Source organism: Miniopterus natalensis, chromosome 14 (assembly GCF_054644295.1).
Source record: "Miniopterus natalensis isolate mMinNat1 chromosome 14, mMinNat1.hap1, whole genome shotgun sequence".
In the NCBI taxonomy this organism is placed as follows: Eukaryota; Metazoa; Chordata; class Mammalia; order Chiroptera; family Miniopteridae; genus Miniopterus; species Miniopterus natalensis.
In genome coordinates this window covers 20,671,604-20,693,018 of record NC_142094.1, presented here as the reverse complement: position 1 = coordinate 20,693,018, position 21,415 = coordinate 20,671,604, and the positions used below count along the sequence as shown (strand labels likewise).

At 37.3% G+C, this 21,415-nt stretch overlaps 1 protein-coding gene and 1 pseudogene across 2 annotated transcripts in view; both read right to left on the bottom strand.

Annotated features, from left to right (window-relative positions):
* MICU1 (mitochondrial calcium uptake 1) overlaps positions 1-21,415 on the bottom strand; it is a 142,930-nt gene that overhangs the window by 107,958 nt on the left and 13,557 nt on the right. For both annotated transcript variants that reach the window (XM_087824350.1, XM_016224047.2), the window contains exon 2: positions 2,095-2,256. In XM_087824350.1, coding sequence (XP_087680476.1) covers positions 2,095-2,255 — 161 coding nt within the window. In that variant the 5' untranslated portion in view covers position 2,256. The remainder of the gene's footprint in view (positions 1-2,094; positions 2,257-21,415) is intronic.
* LOC148091512 (PC4 and SFRS1-interacting protein pseudogene) lies at positions 13,187-14,027 on the bottom strand (annotated as a pseudogene).

Here is a 21,415-nt window from a genome sequence, read left to right as displayed (position 1 = left end):
ATAGAGTTTAAATTTGGAAAGATGAAAAAGTTCTGCAGATAGAGAGTGGTAATGGCTGCACAATGTGAATGTACTTAAAATCACTGAAGTGTACACTTAAGGTGGTAAATTTCATTTTACAAATTTTTTACCACAATAAAAAAGCAATAGCCTCTTAAAAAGTATTAGATTAAAAAAGAGAGACAGGCAAACAAGACCCAGAATCATAAACAGACTCAGAAATAATAGATTAAACAGAAAAGGACTTTTAAAAGATTATTATAAATGTTAAAGCATTTAAAGAAAAACATGGACATGAAGAAAAAATTAAATGTTATTTTTAAAATGGCACTTCTAGAGATTAAAAATACAATGTGTGTGCCCAGCTGGCATGGCTCAGCGGTTGAGCGTAGACCTATGATCCAGGAGATCATGGTTTGATGCGGGGTTGGGGCAAATGCCCGGGTTGCAGGCTTGACCCCCAGTCAGGGGCGTGGAGGAGGCTGCTAGTCAATGACTCTCTCATCATTGATGTTTCTCTCTCTCTCTCTACACCTTTCCCTTCCTCTCTCTGAAATCAATAAAGACATATTTAAAAATAATAATAAAATAAATAAAAATTAAAAAAACACACGATGTGTAAAATATTTTAAAAATCACTAGGTAGACTTAGCAGAAGAGATACTTCAGAAAAAGAAATCAATGACCTTGAAGATACAACAATAAAAACTTCCAAAACTAAAGCACAGAGAGACAAAGGGCTGTACAAAATATAAACATTACCTTAGTGATACATGGGATAAGATCAGATGGTCTAGTACGTGTGTTAATGAAGACCCAGAAAGTGTGTGTGTGTGTGGGGGGGGGCAGTGGAGACAAAAATATCTGATGAAGAAGTAATGGGCAAAAGCTGTTCACAGTTCATGAAAACTATCAACTCAAAGTCCAAGAAAATCAATGAACACTAAACAGAATAAACACAAAGTAAACAGCACCAAAACACATCATAATCAAGTTGTTAAAAATAAGTGATAAAAGAAATATCATAAAAGTCAAGGAAAAAGATATAGTTCATACATTAAAAACAAAGATAGGAATTACCATTGACTTTTTATAAAAAAAACAAAAACTGAAGACATGATCCAGCAATTCTATTTCTGGTTAGATACATAGACGAAGTGAAAGCAGAGACTTGAAGAGGTATTTGTACATAAATGTTCATAATGACTTTATTCACACTCATGCATCACTAGTGAGACTAGAAAAAAGTCCATCCGTTCTTCAAATAGCTAAACAGAGTTACCATATGATCCAGAAATTTCACTCCTAGGTAAGAGAAATGTAAACATATTCTACCCCAAAAACTGTACACAAATGTTCACAGCAGTATTACTCATAATAGCCAAAAATGTGAAACAATCTAAATAGCCATCAACAGAGAAGTGCACAAATAAAATGTGGTACACACTCCATACAACAGAATATAATTTGGCCATAAAAAGAAATGAAGTAGTGATTCATGGTACCACATAGATGAACCCTGAAAACATTATGCTAAGTGAGTGAAACCTATCATAAAAGACCACATAGTATAAGATTCCAGACATATGAAATGCCCAGAATAGGCAAATCTAAAGACAGAAAGTAGATGAGGGGTTGCCTGGGGCCAGGGAATACAGAGAAAGTGGAAGGTGACTGCTAAATGATATAGAATTTCCTATGAAGTGATGAAAATTTTTGGAATTAGATAGTGGTGATGACTGCACAGCTTTGGGAATATATTTAAAACTACTGAATTTTACATGTTAAATTATTAAATTTGTTATATTAATTATTTATTATAAATGTATTAAAAATATTAAATTGGTAAATAAGTTAAAATGTTTAGCAAAGGAGACAGAGATCATGAAGCAGAATACTTCCTATTGGTTGCTTTGAAATGATAGCTGAATTCTCTGAAACATCTTATTTCATAGATAAATATCATCCATACCAAATGACTTGGGCAAGAAATTTTGATATAAAGGTAAGCCAGAAATCAATTCCTTTTAGATAACAGAAACAACTGGAAGAATCAAAGTACACGTAAGAACATGATGCTCACGTAACACTCACCTCTTCCACAAAAGACCAGTACTTGCAGTTACTGCAGATGCTCCCAGGAAAGCCACTACCATTAGTCGCCGCCTGACCTGGGTGGACTGTGATCCTCCATGGTACCATCGAGAGCCCAGGGCCAGTTCTGCCAATGCAGAAAGTGATTTAAGACGAAACATCCTGTGAACAAAAAGTGGAAAAGTTACTCCTAACTAGTGGTAGCGACAGTGATGATGACTGAATCAACTTCATCAACAAATATAAGTACACACTCAGTGGCAGACAGTATTCTAAAGATACCACGTATTATCCCATTTAATCCTCAGAACAATCGTATGAAAAAAGTACGACTTATAAACCTGATATGTCAGTCAACGTACAATTAAAAGACAAGAAACTACATGGTAACTTGAAAAGAAAAATTTAATATAAAGTATTTTTAATTACAACAGGGGCCTAAGTAGTAAAGGGTAAAGAGACAGCAGATAATAGGGAATAGCCACTACTTCAAGGGCTGTCGCAGACCAACAAGAAAATAAATCTAGAGACTAAAGATGGCAGTGGACTGAGTGGAAGCTGTACTGACACTCTCCTGGGACCAATCTGGAATTACAACTAAGATACAGAAACAACATCCTGAATAATCAACTGCAACTGAAGAGGAGCTGGAGAGCACTCTCATAACCAAGGTGGAAGTGTGGAGGTGTGAGAGGGTTGGTTGGGCTCCCACAAGCAGCAGATGAAGGTCCAGAGGGATATCTCAGCCGGGGGAGGGGCTTCTCACTGAGGACTCTGGGGCCTAAACCCCCAAGAGCACCAGAACTGAGAAGGTGCCCATATAACATCTGGCTGTGAAAAGCAGCCGGGTTTCTGTCTGCTAGGGAGAGACGGCTGGAAATGCAGGCACTCTCTTAAAGAGCCAACACACAAAGTTTCGTGTGCAGCCATCCACCTTGGGCTCCAGCAGAGGGAGGGCAGAGTAGACTGGAGCTGTGTAAGGAGAATCTAAGGTTGTGGGCTCTGGAGATAGAGCTCAGAGGGCAACCCTCTGGATTCCTGTGCTGAGTCATTCCCCCATACTGCAGAGGCAGACATTTACCTTTCAAGCAGCTTTTGCCTGAGGGGGAAGCAATTGCTCCACCCTGCTGGAAAACTTCTCACCCTATCCCGCGGAGTTTCTACAGCCTGAAGCTCATTAAGAGAATCAGATCAATCAGTCTGCAGGCAGAGGCAGACTTTAGAGTGCTTTGAGTCTTTGCCTGATCTGCTTCTGGACCTGGGCCTTGGAAAAGCAGACTTTGGTGTGCATCTTGGTCCTCTCCAAATGCATCCAGCCCCAACAGAGGGGACCTTAAGCTGTGGGTTGTCGATAGCTCCAAACAGGGTACTCAAGGCCAGTCACAAACAGTGTCTGACATTGGCCTGCACCAGAGACCATCCAAAAAGACTGAGAGTCCTAGCAGGCCTACCTAACATAGAAACAAACTCAAATAGGCAGCCAAAATGGGGAGACAAAAAAACAAGCCCCAAATGAAAGAACAAGAGAAGTCTCCAGAAAAAGAGCTAAATGAAATGGAGATAAGCAATCTATCACATTTAGAGTTCAGAATACTGGTTGTAAGGATGCTCAACAGCATGAAAAAAGATATGGAAACTGTGAAGGAAATTAAGAATGACATAGCAGAAATAAGGAATACACTGGAAGGAATAAACAGCAGATTAGAGGAAGCTGGGGATCAGATCAGAAAATTAGAAGACAAGGTAGAAAAAAATCAATCAGACACGCAAAAAGAAAAAACAATTAAAAAACAGGAGGACAGTCTAAGGATGCTGTGGGACAACATGAAATGTAACAGTATTCATATCATAGGAGTGCCAGAGGAGGTTGAAAGTAAACAAGGGTTAGAGACCCTATTTGAAGAAATAATGGCAGAAAACTTCCCTAACCTGGTGCAGGAAAAAGTAACACAGGTCTAGGAGGCACAGAGAGTCCGAAGCAAGAAGAACAGAAAGAGGCGACACCCAAACACATCATAATTAAAATGCCAAAAATTCAAAACAAAGAGAGAATATTAAAGACAGCAAAAGAAAAGCAATCTGTTACCTATAAAGGAGCTCCCATAAAGCTGTCAGCTGATTCTCATCAGAAACTCTATAGGCCAGAAGGGAATGACATGAAGTATTCAAGACAATGCAAAACAAGGATCTGAAACCAAAACTACTGTATCCAACAAGGCTATCATTCAAAATAGGTGGTGAAATAAAGAGCTTCCCAGACAAAAAAAGGCTAAAGGAGTTTATCACCACCAAACCAGCATTGCAGGAATGTTAAAGGGACTGCTGTAATAATAAGAAGAAATAGAGAAACATAAGCATAAAGAATTAAAATGGCAATAAATAAGGACCTATCAATAATAACCTTAAGGACTTTAAGGGAGAGATCAACAGCAATACAGTCATAGTCGTTGACTTTAACACCCCACTGACTTCACTGGATAGATCTTCCAGACAAAAATCCAACATGGAAATAGTGACTAAATGGTGCACTAGATCAGATGGATTTAATTAATATTTACAGAACATTTCACCCCAAAGCTGCAGAATATACATTCCTCTCAAGTGCACATGGGTCATGCTCAAAGATAGACCACATGTTAGGACATAAAACCAGTCTCTACAAGTTCAAGAAGACTGAAATCATATCAAGCATCTCAGATCACAAGGGCATAAAATTAGAAATCAACTACAGTAAAAACACTCAAAAACATTCAAACACATGGAGGCTAAATAACATGTTATTCAACAATGAATAGGTTACCAATATGATCAAGAAAGAAATAACAAGCCTCCTGGAAACAAATGAAAATGAACACACAACAACCCAAAATCTATGGGACACAGCAAAAGCAGTTCTAAGAGGGAAGTTCATAGCACTGCAGACCTACCTCAAAAAAGCAAGAAAAATTTTTAGTAAACTATCTAACCCTACAACTTAATAGAATTAGAAAGCTCCCCTGTGAAACTGTCTGCACCAGGTCTTTTGTTGCTGGGAGTTTTTTGTTTTTTTTATTACTGCTTCAGTTTCATCAGCTGTTATTAGCCTATTCAAAGGTTTTCTGATTCCTGATTCAGTTTTACATGATCTCACCCATATGTGGAATATATAAACAAAATAGACTGAAGAACAAAATAGATCCTGAGACATAGAAGAATGGAACAGACTGATGAATATCAGTGGGAAGGTGGGGGTGGGGGAGGGGGCGGGGGAGATTAATCAAAGAACTTATATGCATAACCCATGGACACTGACAATAGTGTGGTGAAAGCCGGGGGGGGGGGAGGCTATGGGGTTGAGGGGATAAATGGGGGGAAAAAGGGGAGATATCTGTAATACTTTCAACAATAAAGATAAATTTGAAAAGAAAAGAAATCTATAAAGGGGCTACTCCCAACAGGGCTGAAATACAGACCCTGTGGTGAGGACCTAGCCAAAGATGTCTGAAAAATTTACTAAAGTATCACACTAACAGAACTCATGGTAAAGCCATCTATTAGAAGAGCTCATGCCAGTAGAACTTGGGAAGGTGCCCATAAATAGGAGATGCCATAGTATGAAACTCATTTGGAAACTATATGTAGTAGGCCCGATCAGCAGCCTCTGATACAGGAGACTGCAGTTCAATTCCCAGTCAGGGCATATGCCCGGATTGCAGGTCCGATCCCCAGTGTGGGGTGTCCAGGAGGCAGCTGATCAATGACTCTCTCATCATTGATGTTTCTATCTCTCTCTCCTCCCCTCCCTTCTCTGAAATTGATAAAGACATATATTTTTTTTAAATATCAAAAAAGAAAAGATCAAGGAAACTACATGTAGGAGTGTTGCCATGAAAACTCCCTACCAGCTGAGTGCTGCTGGGTGTCCCACATGCTGCTGGCCACTGCATGCCATAAAGAACACACTAGATTCAGGAAGTAACACCCTTTCCTTCTCCAGTCTCGTTCTAGACCCTCTACTGACAAAGTTTAACAAAAGCGGGCAAGGAAGAAATTTACAATATCGCAAATAAGACAATGAAAGATGGATTTATAGCTGAAACACAACTGTCTGATAAGTGGCACATCCATTATACAGAGGTGGATACTGATATACAGTGACTTTCTGGAGACTGTACAGCTAGAAGTGATAGATCCAGAGTCTGAACCAAGAGTAGACTGACTCCAGAGCCTGGTTTTTAACTAGGACACTTTGCTGCCCCCTACTCTGCTTTTGTTAAAATAGTTTGTTTCAATTAAATGTCTTCTCCCTCCTAGGCTCACAGAAGCCCTCCTTTCCACTAGATTCTTTTGTTTCATACTTATAACTTCACCTGTTCCTTTAAATTTTTGTTTTAATTTAGAAACATCTGTATTAGGTCATACTGTTCAATAAACATCCATGCTCCCATCTCACACCCTGTAGGAAAATAATATTTTCCCACCCTTTTCATTTTGGTGTGTACCTTGCCCAATGCTTTGCTTTGACCAATGAAATGTGGCCCACTTCCATGAAGTTCTTTTAAGAGCTATTGCTGTTAGCCCTCTTGTGCTCCTATGCTCAACCAAGAGATCATGCTCAGGTAGACATGATCATTCAACCTTGGTTCCATAACAGAGAGATCTCAGCATGGAGGAAAGCACTGACAAGACCAGCTGAGCCAGCTTAGCAGAGCCAACCTACCAAATGGCACAGCAAGGGGAACCATAAACAAAATGAGAAGACACAAATACTGAGAACAGACTGACCACTGTCAGGGCGTGGGGTGTTGGAGGGCTGGGTGAAAAAGGTGAAGGGATTAAGCAAGAAACAAAACAAAGCAAAACAAAAAACTCATCGACAATAGTATGGTGATTACTAGAGGTAAAGGGGGGTGGAGCAAGGTAGAAGAGGGTATAGGGGGGATAAATGGTGATGGAAGGAGACTGGTCTTGGGGCGGTGAGCACACAATACAATATACAGGTGATATATTATAGAACTGTACATCTGAAACTTATATAATTTTCTTAACCAATGTCACCCAGGTAAATTCAATTAAAAAACTGTAAGTTTGGGTATTTCTGAGACTTTCTCTTACAGCCTATATAGCATGCCCTAGCTTTACAGCTTTTGCCTTTCTTGTGGTATTTATTCTCAGCCATTTCGGGCACATGCTACAATCAAATTGGAAATGGGACTTTTTGTCATTTTCAGAATAGAAAATAGGGTAATTTAACCTACTAGCCTCCTATAGCTGCAATCTATAGAGTCAATATATTTTTTGAAAGAAAGTTATTCACTCAATTTTTTTTCTGAACCATAATTAAACTTAATGATAAAAAACAGTAGGGGGAAAAATGAGAGAAATGCCTAGATCTGCTTTAGTGTTTCTTTTTTCTCTTTAATGCTCTCATATCTCTGGTGACAAAATTTAATCTATTTCACTTGAAGGGAGGGACTAAGGTCATATCATATATTCAAGATTTATCAATCTTGAGAATCTATGTCTGTATAATCTAGAATATTTTAAATGTGGAAGTTCTGAATTTTACTAACATTCCACTTACACTTTGATATTGTAATTCAGGTGTTACTGTCTCCATCTCATTTTTCCAATAGTCCTAATCTCATTCCCCAAAGTACACAAGAAAAGATATTTTTATTCATCTTCTCTAGTGCCATTTTTATAGATGCCAGGTAAACAGAGAGAAAAAACCCCTCTGAGAACAGATTCTCTTAAATTTAATCCCTGGCTTTGTAGTGAAGAAATAGTGTAACTAGTTGAATGTGTTCATTTTTTATGAGACAATTTAAGCAGATTTAAGATTGGCTTTCCAACTAAATCTAGAAAATTGAATGGGAGAATTGGCAGCAGTTATACAGTAATGAAGATTAACATGCACATTTATGACGTAGATTAAATTAAATCAAAAGCAGTGCATTTTTCTTCCCCAACAGCCCCAACCACACACACACACACACACACACACACACACACACACACACACACGGATGCCTCTTAAAAGTAGCTATGATGTGAATTGAAAAATGATGAAGAGGTATTTCTAACCAAGATATGTCAAGGGAGGCAAGTGAAAGATAATTTTGTTACCAAAGAAAAGCATTATATATCCAAGAAGAAACAGAACAAGTTTTTTAAACCTGCAACAGTACATCATTGCCATGTTTCTGTATCTATTTATTTCAAGACTATTAAATTTGATGTATTGCTTTTGGTAAATTTCAAAGGGTCACAGAACCAGGAAATCATTTAATTCAATATCCTTATTTTACAGATGAAGGAACTGAGATCCAGATAAGTTATGTGGTTGACTCATAGCTAATTAATTAAAAAACCTACAATCGATCTTAGAACTCCTGATTCCCAAAAAATAATCTAAAGGGGACTGGATTTTTGCCAGTCTCAGCAAAATAAATAGACACACTCCAAAAGGAGATAAAATGCCAACTATAGAAAGATAAACAATGGTATAATAATGTAATCCAATGTAATATAAATATTAAAAATGATAATCATAAAATATTGTTAAAATATTATTTCACAAACAGAAAGGTAGCATAAAGATATAAAAAGTTGGAAAAATAAGTAAGAATGGCTCTGAAAACTATAAAAAGATACTTAATCTAACTCATAATAAGAGAATAAATACGGATATACTGCTTTCCACTCGTCGAGCTGGCAAAAATCCTGAAGTTTGAAAACGTACTTGTTGGCAACGCTATAGAAATGCCACGGCTGAAAAATGTGTAAATTGGTACAATTTATGGTGGGCAAGTTGGTGACATCCACCAAAATCATCCATATAAAAACTGTATACATTGACGCAGCAAATTCACTCCTATTAAAATACCCTACTGATATACTTACACACCTGTGAAATCATACATGTACCAGTTATTCATTGCATCATGGTTTGTAACAGCAAAAATCTAGGAAACACCCACAGCCCCAATGTTCATCAAGATAGGACTGATTAAACTATGATAAATACATACAAGGCAATACCATGTAGCAATACGATATATAGATTTGAAAAGAGTTTCAAGAGACACTATTATCTAAATGTAGCAAGGTATGGAATAGCACATATGGCACACTACCTTTTATGTAAAAAGGGAGAGTAAGAATGCATATTTGCATGTTCTTATTAAGTAACTGTGCGAGGCCATAAAAAAATGTAACCGCAATGGTGCTGGTTGGGATGGGAGATGAGTGAGATAAGAGACAAAATTTTTATACTATACTATTTTAGCTTTAAAACTACGCTTATGCATTTATCCATGTAAATATATAGTATTTCTTATAAGCATTTTGTTGAAGTTTAAAGGTAAAATACATATAGACTACCAACTTACACCATACACAAGATTAAACTCAAAATGGATAAAAGACTTAAATGTAAGTCATGAAACCATCAAAATCCTAAAAGAAAATATAGGCAGCAAAATATCAGGCATCTCAGGAGGAAAATTTTCACTGATTCATTGCCTAGGGCAAGAGAAACAAAAGAAAAAATTAACAAAAGGGACTACATCAAAATAAAAAGCTTCTGCACAGAAAAAGAAACCAGCATCAAAATGAAAAGGGAACCCACTGTATGGGGGAACATATTTGCCAATGATATATCTGATTAAGGGGTTAATTTCCAAAATATGTAAGAACTCATACAACTCAACGAAAGGAAGACAAACAATCCAATCAAAAAAATGGGCAGCAGACTTGAATAGACACTTCTCCAAAGAGGACATACAGATGGCCAAGAGATGAAAAAATGCTCAACACTGTTAATCATCAGAGAGATGCAAATTGAAACCACAATGAGGTATCACTTCACACCTGTCAGAATGGCTCCATCAACAAATCAACAAATGACACGTGCTGGCGAGGGTGTGGACAAAGAGGAACCCTGGTACACTGCTGGTGGGAATGCAGACTGATGCAGCCACTATGGAAAACAGTGTGGAGGTTCATCAAAAAATTAAAAATGGAGCTGGCCTTGTGACCCAGTGATCCCACTTCTAGGAATATTTCCTAAGAAGCCAGAAACACCAATCAGAAAGAATATGTTCATAACAGCGCAGTTTACAAACATAGCTACGGAGACTTTTTTCCTGTGCATTTATTTTTATTCAAGTCTATCTATGGAGTGAATATCTAGAAATGAAACTGCTGGGTTAAAAGTAGTGTGATCATTTTAACTTTCATAGATACAGCCATGCTTCTTTGCAAAGGGTGTGTGTTATCCCCAAAAGATGTGTAATGTATGAAAACAATAGTTTCCAGGAACAGGAGAATAGAAAAAAATGAGCATCTGCTATTGCTGTATTTAAGATGTATGGACTTCTGAGAGCAGGTTTAAGTAGCTTCAGATTAGCCAGATAAGTTATGCCTTCTGCAGACACTAAGAATTATTATAATTAACACATTGTCATAATAGGGTTCATATTCACAGTTTTAAACCCATAGAGCTCACTAAACTGGGCTTATGTAGCTGCCTGAAAGCTAGAACATGAGTACTGAGTCTAATACAATATAAAAAGCCTAACACAATACTTTGGGCATTAAACACATTCAAGTGTTTATTGATTTAAATAGAAATGTCATGTTGAATAATGCTAAATAATTATAAATATGTTGACTGTATAACAGATAACCTATTAGACTAGAAATGAACTTAGTCAAGTTTCTGTCTTGGTTTTATCATTGTTTCTAAGTGTCTTAGCATGACAGACAATTTCTGTACTATTCCTGGAACCAACTTTTCCTTAAGGCTCAAGTGAAATTTCACCTCATCCTTAAGAGTTAGGTAAAATCATCATCACTCTTGACTTCTTCGTCTGAATTCCTATAGAATTAACATTCTGTATCACTATTATGGTACCTTTTTATTAAGTCATTTTAATGTATACCCGTCAACTTGCCAAGGAGATCACAAATCGAAAGATAAGAAGTGTTTTAGGCTTTGTAGTCTCTTCAGTGCCAATTAATGAATCGGAAGTTATTACTAACAGCAATAACAACATATTACTGTTCAATTACACTAGAGCAGGTATCAAAAGACTTAGGTTCTCTTTCTAGCTCTACTACTAGCCAACAATGTAATTAGTAAAAGCCTTACCCAAGACTATTCTGGGAGATACAAAGTATGGGTGGTACTTATGTCTAAGTACTTTCTGGCTTTAAGAGTTCATTTCAGAAAAACAAAAGGTAAAAGTATTTCGCATTTATTGTTAGAAGAAAATCATCCTGAATGGTTATTAATGAGAGGGCATCCTACATTATTAGCCTCACTGGTTTAAGCAAATTTCACATACTCCAAAATATCCAACTGCCATTATTTCATTCAAGTCATTAATGAGCTATTTATTGAGCATTGTGTGGGCACAGCAAGAGGACAAAAATGAGCAAGACACAGACCTACAAACACCTTATTACTTGGTAGTGGACATAAAACAACTATTGAAATAACAGTAAGGCAAGGCAGGAAAAAAAGATAAGAGCCACAAGAACATAACAGGGATTCAAAGAAAGGAAATATTACATTAGCTTAGAAAGTTGGAAAGGGCTCAAGAAAGACACCGAGGAAGATTTACTTAGGGTATAAAAAAGCTAAGCATTCTTTACAAATGAGTTTGGCTGGATGCATTATCTTAGAAGACTTCGTCATTTTTTTTTGCTTTGTCATTTTACCTGAGGAGTGAAATAAGCTACTGGAAATATCTTAGGCTTTAATTATGCCAAATAATTTTTAAAACCTCCCCATACATTTATTTTAGATGAAATTAATCAGATTGAAAGTTCTGCATTAAAGGCACCAGGATGACTGCCAAGATACAGTAAAGATTAATGTTCACATCTAGAAAAGATGCATTTTCATACCTCAAAGTGACATTACTGACGGAATAAACGAGGAAAACTCACACTTCAGCTAACTCTCTTCAGAACTATTTTAAATAATCTGGGTGAGAATGCAAAGTTAATTTAAGTCATACAAGTCACTAACAGTAAAAAAATTACTGTAGGAACAAGAATCATCTCACAGAAATGTTAGGTTTGACACCGACTTTTGTACATATTCACGCTAAATGAAGATGCTAGGGAAAAGGTCAATATGCTATAGGACTCGCCTTCCAGATACCTCCACAGTTCAACTTCTCAAAATAGATGCACATACACACACCACAGAGCCTTTTTTACTGCAATAATAAAACCTGAAACGTATGGCTGGTGAAGGAAGAAGCAAAGAGTGGCAATTTCCTTTTCTGAACAACTGCACTGAAAAACAAAGTGTGGAGAAGGAAAAACATCAGCCAAAGAAATAGCCTATTTTAAACAAAAACAAACGAACCACCCAGGAAACTACAGAAACAACGATGACTAATATAAATTTTGTAAAACCTCTAGGATGAGCTAATGTGTTGAGATCAGCAATTTCACTTCTGGTTATTTATCGAAGAGATATTGGCCCCTCCATGTTCACAGCAGCATTATTTACAATAGTTAAGTCATGTCAGTAACCTCAGTGTCCATCAGCAACAGCTGAACAGATAGGACACCGTGGGCTGCTTTTCATTGGTATCTACAATTGAACATAACTGGCCATAAAAAAGAAGGGAATCTTGCCATTTGCAACAACATGGATAGACATTGAGGGCATTATGCTAACTGAATTAAGTCACACAGAGAAAGACAAATATCATACAGTGTAAGATTCACTTTTATATAAAATCAAAAGAAAAAAAAGAAAGCTCAGAGAACAGATTGGTGGTTGCCAGAGGTGGGAGGTAAGGTGTGAGCAAAATGGGTGAAGGTGATCAAAAGATGCAAACTTTCAGTTTTAAAATAAGCAAGTCCTGGAGATATAATGTACATATATTAATACTGTATTGCATATTTGAAATAGATTTGCTAAGAGATTCTATCTTAGAAGTTCTCATCACAACAAAAAAACTTGTAACTATGTGTGCTGATGGATGTTAACTAGACTTATTGTGGTGATCATTTTGCAATACATACAAATATCACATCATTAGTAAATTACACCTGAAGTGAATGTAATGTTATGTCAATTATATCCTTATTTTAAATAGAATTTACTTTTAAAATGATAATGAATACACTATCAGGATCCACTTGATACATGTGAAACAGTGGTCAGAGGAAAATGCACAGAACTTAATACTTGTATCAATTAGGACTGTCTGTAGCCACAGGTTGTCCTCTTTTAGGACTCACTTTTAGATTAACAGATGCTGTTGGTGTTCTCACTACTCCTGCCTCCTAGGTTTCCACTTGCACTTCTGCGTCTCTCTCCCTTCCTCTCTGGTAGCTTTTGGAGCGGTTATGTCAAGTGCTTTAGTCACGTCCTCACTGCTGGCTTTTTTTCATGGTCAGTATCCTCCTTTGAAACACTAGTTTCTTTTTTCCACATCAGATGACACCTTTGATTGTTCAGCTGATGCCTGTTGACTTGAAAATTTCATTTTCGAATTGTTATCTATCTCCCATAAACTTTCATTAAAACCTCTCATTTATTTGGTTTTCCATACTTTTCCTTATTTTTTGAGTAAGGAAATATATCCTTTGGTCCTAAAAAAGCAGTCTCGTGAGTTCCAAAAAAGAAAACGGGTAGTTTGTTTGTGGGTGGTCTTATAGCTCCATGAGGAGCTTCACCCACCTGAGCTGGCCAATGAGGACAACACTTCATCCCGGGGAAGATGAGGCCTCCAGGTCTGAAGTTAAGAGGCATGTTTGCAATGGGTGATGCTGGGGCTTCAAAGCCCGGAACGTCGCAGCCCAGGGCAGCATCTTGGCTCCCAGGCAGGCCACTGATCAGCTCTTTCTTACAGAGGCTTTTTCTTTCAATGTTATAGAAAGTTTGAAAAATGAAAAGGACATAGATCCATAGTTTACCAGCCTCTTAGATATTAGACCCGTGACACACTTTAGAAAGTTATTTTCTGATGAAGATGTTCGAGAGATTTGTATACAACAACGTGAATATACTTAACACTACTGAACTGCACACTTTAAGAATGGTTAAGATGATAAATTTAATGTGTTTTTTACCACAATTAAAAAACCACTATAGAATGTACAACACAAAGCATAAACCCGAATGTAAACTATGCACTTTACTTAATAATATATCAATACTGGTTCATCTCTTGTAACAAGTGTATCACACTAAAGCAAGGTATTAAAAAGGGGAAACTGGGGGACAAAGTGAAGGGGTACATGGGAACTCCGTATTTCTCACTCATTTCTTTTCTTTGAACCTAAAACTGCTAAGAAAAGCGACTATGAATTTAAAAAGTATTTCCTACTATAAGGCATTTTCCATTTGTAAATACCATTTGCCTAGATTCACTCACAATAACTATACATGTTCCATATTCTTTGAGAAATTACTCAATTACACTTATGACTGCACAATATTCCTCCAAACAGGATAAAACAGATAAAAAACCCCATAGTCCTTCTTACTTTCACTCTTTCACCAGTTGCAACCTACTTTTTGCCTATGTAGCAATTGTGGGGAGTTAATGACAAAACATAGTTACTGGACTCTTGCAGCCTTTCTCAGCAGGTGCTCCAGGAGAGAGTGCAGACATCCATTGGACAGTGAACTAACAGTTCTCCTACACCTCTAGAATGGTAGTAGTTTTGTGCCAATAGGAGGAAATTGAAAAGTAATCACTGAAATTTTGCTGCTGTTGTTCTGTGGTTCAGATGAGGGACCCTGGTTGAGAAAGATGTTAGATATGGAAAACTAACCAGAACTAACTTACAGCATTAAGAGCAGCTAATACTAATAGTTATCAAATCCCTGTTTTGTACAAACAAAAGAGGAACTAACAAAATAAAAACATATATATAACACTGGATAAGATCTGTAAAGAAACTACTTTAACTTCATCTTTCAAAATATATTAAGCTGACTCTGCTAAGCTCTACAGATCAATCAAATGTATCTACAAACAGAGGTAACCATCAATATTTTTCTGATAGGTATATAATCATCACAAGAGAAAATGAGTATACTAAAATCCTGACAGAGGTATGAGAAAAGACGGGGATTATTCTGACCAGATTTGAAAACAGGAAGCTCCTAAAAAATGAAATACTAAAATACTACTACCTTGAACTTTATTGTAAGTAGTTAGGACCTGAAAGAGCAGTTCCAGAGCATTCTACCAGCCCCATGAAATGCAACCTTATTCCCTGTTTCTCTTCTCTTACTGCTTTTCTTTCCTTTCTCTCTTCTATTCACACCTTAAACTTGCAAGTCATTCCAAGGCACTTTTAGCCTGACAGCTCTCAGGACTAAGAGAGCTATTAATACATCCTAAGAACTGGGTTTCCTGTTCCATCATCCATGGCCAGTTTCTAAGAGCACAAACAAGCACAAATGCCCAATGTTTATCCCCACACCAAGCTGCTGCTTGACGGGAAGTCGACCTAGATGGTAATCCAAATGCCTCCCTTCATCTTTCCCTAGGACGAGGCTCTCACCTGGCCTTCTTGTAAACAGAAAGTATTCCTAAACACAAAAAGAGAGACGGAAGCAATGATGTGTAAAAAAGCAAAGTACCTTGGACTGAGAAGTCTTATCCCAGACAGTCAAATTTAAGCTCTGGATACTATCTGATCTCAAGTGTTCTTATCTATAAAATTAGGGGAGTCGGGTTACATGGTCTCCCAGAATCTTTTCTATCTGACATGCTGTGATTCTGTGATGGAAAGGTCAAATGTTCACAGAAATATCACTTCACCTCCCAAAACATAGAAGCCAAAAACCCTCAAAGCCCTTCAGATCTCCTACATTGACTTCTCTTTTCTCCTCTAACCCAAAGTTTCCTCTCCCAAAAATGTCTCCATACATTGCCAAATATTCCACGGGGGTGAAGGTGGGGGCAAAATCTTGGGACCACAGTTGCTTGGTCAGAAAGAAAAGTTCCCCTTTCTTGGACTTTTTAAGTGCCTGCATGGCGCCAGTACTACCACTGCCCTGGAGATGAGTTTGCATTTTTTAGAATTTTCTATAATCACAATAGAGTATATACAAACAAATCAATTAAAAAATGGACAGAAGATCTAAATACACACCTCATCAAAGAAGATATGTAAATGGTAAATAAACACATGAAAAGATGCTTAACATCATTAGCTATTAGAGAACTGAAAATGAAAAGACGATTAGATACCACTATATATCTATTACAATGTCTAAAAAACAAAAACAAACACAATACTAAAACCAACAATACCTGATAATATCAAAGATACAGAGCAACTGTAACACTCATACATGGTTGGTGGGAAGGCAAGATGGTACACTCCTAGTTATTTACCTTAGAAATTAAAGCTTATGTTCACACAAATCCTGTTCTTGAATGTTTACAGCAGTTTTATTCATAATCATCAAAACTGGAAATAAATAATTTTCAACAGTTGAATGGATAAACAAACTCTAGTACATCCATATAATGGAACACCATGCAGCAATCAGTCAATCAATCAATCATTAATTATTGACATGCTCAACAAGAACCTCAAAGGTATGATGATGATGATGATGATGATGATGATGATGAAAGAAGCCAGTTTCAAAAGGTTATCTACTTTTATATGGCATTCTGGAAAAGTAAAACTATAGTGATGGAGAAAAGATCATATTATCAGAGATTACCAGTAGGTAGAGGGTTTGACTACGAAGGAACTACATACTTTGTATCCAGACTATGATGATGGCCACACAAATCTATACAAGTGTTAAAACTCACAGAAATGCACAGCAAAAAAATAGTCAATTTTATTGTAAATAAATTTTTTAAAACATGAGTTTAAGATTCTGACTATTTCATTTAAGATTTATGCAGCTAGCCCTGGCCAGTGTGGCTCAGCTAGTTGGAGCATCACCCATACACCAAAAGGTAGTGGGTTTGTTTCCGGTCAGGGCACATACCTAGGTTTTGGGTTTGATCCCTGGTCAGGGAGCATGCGGGAGGCAACCGATTGATGTTTCTCACATAAATCTCTCCTCTCCTCTCCCCCTCCCTTTCTCTCTCTCTCTCTCTCTTCCTCTCTCTAAAAGTCAATTAAAAAAATTATTTTTAAAGATTTCTGCACCTATATTTACTATAGATTGTAGTCTTATTTTTCTAATCTCTGTCAAGTTTGGCTTAATAAGGGAGGCTATGCATGTACAAATGCAGAGGGTATATGGGAAATCTCTGTACCTTCCCTTAAATTTTGTAGTGAACATAAAACAGCCCTTTAAAAAATAAAGTATTTTTTAAAAATTCATACCAAATCTCAAGGGACCCCAAATAGCCAAAACAATATTGAAAAAAAACCCACTTGCTGATTTCAAAACTTATTACAAAAAACAGCAATCAAAACAGTGTGGTACTAGCATAAAGACACATATGGTCCAATGGAATAAAATACAGAGCCTGGAAATAAACCTTCATATGTGTGGTCAAATGATTTTCAGCTCGGGTGCCAAGACCATTCAATGGTGAAAGGACTTCTGTTCCACAAATGGTGCTGGGAAAACTGTATGTCCACATGGAAAAGAATGAAATTGGACTCTTACCTTATACTATATATAAAAATTAACTCAAAATTGATCATAGACCTAAACATATGAGCTAAAACTATAAAACTCTTAGAAGAAAACATATGGGGAAATCTTTATGACACTGGATTTGGCAATGGACACCAAATCCACAGGCAACGAGAAAGAAAAATGAATTGACTTAATGAAAATAAAAACTTTTGTGCAACAAAGGACAGTATCAGGAGAATGAAAAGACAACCCACAGAAGGGGAGAAAATATTTGCAAATCATATACCAGGTATACTAAAAACTTCTACATCTCAACCAAAAAGGACAATCCAATTTAAAAATGGGCAAAGGACTTGGATAGACATTTCTCCAAGGAAGATACACAAATGGCTAATAAGTGCATGAAAACATGCTCAGCATCATTAGTCCTTGGGGAAAGGCAAAACGAAACCACAATGAGATACTTCACACTATCAAAAGTGAAAAGGTACCTTCTCCAGCCTCTAAGATTTTCAAGCTAGAATTCAAATATGTAATGTACTGGCATGGTAACAATATATTACATAAACATCATATGTGGTCCTAAAGCTCTTGAATATTAATTTCTATAACAGCTTAAAAGAATTTGGACAAATAGAGTTCAAGGTCACACAAAAAAGAAAACTACCTTTAGTGCCCTGTAATACAAATGCTACATATGGAATAACACAATCATATATTATTACTTTACAGAGCTTAGACTACAGAAAGGATTGTGCAGGATAAGAAAATGTATGAGTAAGGATATTTTTAAAACCAGTAAGGACATGAAATATTTTTATCAACAACTTAATATAATGGACACATATAGAACACTGAGCAACTGCATATTATACACACAAAAATTATAGAAATGAGGCACATAAAACAAAATGAAGTGCCATCTGAGTTTTGTATGTAAAAGTCAAGTGATGATGAGAATAGGAAGTTACAGAGGAAATAACGTCGGCCAAATGTTGATAAATGGTGAAGCTAGATAATGGGTACATGTGAGTTTTGTGTATGTCTGAAATTTTCATAATAAAAATATTTGAAACTCGCCTGGCCGGGCGTGGCTCAGCGGTTGAGCATTGACCTAGGATCCAGGCGATCTGGGTTCGATTCCCGGTCAGGGCACATGCTCAGGTTGCGGGCTCGATCAATGACTCTCTCATCATTGATGTTTCCATCTCTCTCTCTCCCTCTCCTTTCCTCTCTCTGAAATCAATAAAGATATATTTAAAAAAAAATAAAAAAATATTTGAAACTTGACTACAGAAGATTCTGGTTCCAGTTACGATGAAGCAAGTATACTGCTTCCTGTCTTTCCCGCTGAATGCAATGAAAGTCCTGGATAGAGTACCTATCTGAGGACTCTGAAAAGTAAATGTTAGCAGGCAGAATGGAAAAGGTAATAAATCTCAAGGGAGCACTGAAATGGCAGTGAGTTGCCCAATATTTTCCTCTGATCTCTCCATGCCAGAATTCAAAGTTAGCCTGACACCAGGTGTGTACACTGGATGCACACAGATCTCCAAGAAGTGCCATTTATTTATAGTTTGATGTGTGGGAAAGGGGTTTTCTGAGTGAGAGAGAGTCCAAGAAATTCCCTGGAGTGTGTATGTGTGTGCGCGCGCACGCGTGTTTTCAACCACCCCCGCTACAATGCGCTTCTACAGCAGTGCACAGGAACCAGCAGCTGGGAAGGCATCTAAAATCAGAAGAAGGAAAACATTCTCTAACCAGAGGAACTGTGCTCTAAGGGCACTGGAGGGATCACTTTTGCTTATTTCTCTATCCTGTGGTCACTGTACCCAGAAGGCTGATGTAGTCGAATTATGTGACAGAGAAAAGAAAATTCCAGGATTGAGTCAAAAGACGAGGGCTCCTTGGAAGCAAGTAAGTGATGGAGTATCACATAGAAGAGGAGCTTAATCAAGTGAAAGCAGAAGGTTCAGTACGATTTCCTGAGCTCACCTGCAAGGTGCACACATATGGGTCTTAGCCCAAGCAGCGTATCAAAGAATCTGTGAACTAAAATATGGGGTAAACCACCATCAAGGTCCAAGACTGACCACTGTGTGGTGAACACATCGGACAAATCTGAACAGTACTTCAAAGGCTATGAAAACTAAACTGACGTTGAAACTACAACCCACAAAAGGCAGGATCTGCAATCTGAACCTAACTGGGCCAAATACCTGCTAAAGCAAAAATATCCAGGACTCTTCATACAATTTAAATAAAATCTGTAGTGCCAAAACATGATAGTCCAGGTGAATTCTTTGCCTGCAGACCTGCTCTAAAAAACTACTAAAAGTTTTTCAGATAAAACAAAACAATAATAGAGGGTAACTTGGAAATTCAGGAGTGAAGGAACAGCAACAGAAATTGGCTTTCATCATTTCTGAGGAGTTTGCCGTTATTTTTACCTTTGGTTCCTTTGTATGTATTATTTTTCCTCTGAGCGCATGTTACTTGGTGCGTGCTAGCCTTGTAGTGATGGGTTCTCTGCTATCCAGGTATAGCCACAGTTTTCAGCAGAGATCTTGTCACTCGGTCAGCATGGGGCTTTCTCAGTGGCCCTGTCTCTCCTCATGTGTGGGCTTCTGATGATCTAGGTTTCTGACAGTTTTCTGCCCCTCCCCCCACAGATTGAGGATTTGTTTTTCTTTTCCTTCCCTTAAACTCAAAATTTTCACCTGTACTCTGAGGTGACAGGGTTTGCTATCCTTTCCCAGTGCCCTAAGGCTTTCGTTACTTAGGGGGGAAAAGAGTCTGAAAAGGACTTTCTGCTTTTCTCATTGTGCTGGATGCTCCCCTACTATGGGCTGAGACCTGGGGAGGAGCTTTCTCTGCCTCTTGCCCTTTCCTCCAATCTTGTTGATGAGCTTCTGGTTGATACCCACTGAGAAGATCCTGTGAGTGGGTGTGAACTCTCCTTGTGTCTATGGTTTGCAAAGATTCTATACTCTAACACTACCTTATACTGGTCTTTAGCAATTTATGAAAAATTTTAGCTGAATTTTAGGTAATTATCATAGAGAAATGAAAACATGTTCACACAAAAACCTGTAAATGAATGTTCACAGCACCTCTATTCATAAAAATAAGCACATAAAAAGGTGTTTAATATGATTAGCCATTAGCAAAATGCAAATTAAAACCACAATGAGATACCACTACACACATATTTGGCTAAAAGAAAAAATGACTGATGATACTAAGTGTAGCAAGGATGCAAAACAAGTGAAACTTTTATATAGTTCTGGTAGGAATTCAAAATGGTACAGTCACTGTGGAAAACAGTTTGACATTTTCTCATAAAATTTAACAAGCATTTATCATATGACCCAACATTATCCACTCCTGAGTATTTGCCCTGGAGAAATAAAAACTTATGTTCGCATAAAACCTGTACATGAATGTTACAGAATCTCTATAATTGCCAAGAACTGTCTTTCAACAGTCGAATGGATGAACAAACTGTGGCATACCCTTACATGAAATGCAACCACAATAAAAAGGAATAAACTGCTGGTACATGCAATAACTTGGATGAATTTCAAGGCATTATACAGAGTGAAAAAAGCCAGTCTCAAAGGTTACACACCATCTATTTATACTAGTGATGGAGAACTTATCAGTGGTTGCCAGGAAATAGAGGTAGAGGAGGGTGTGACTATAAAGGGATAGCATGAATGCGTTTGG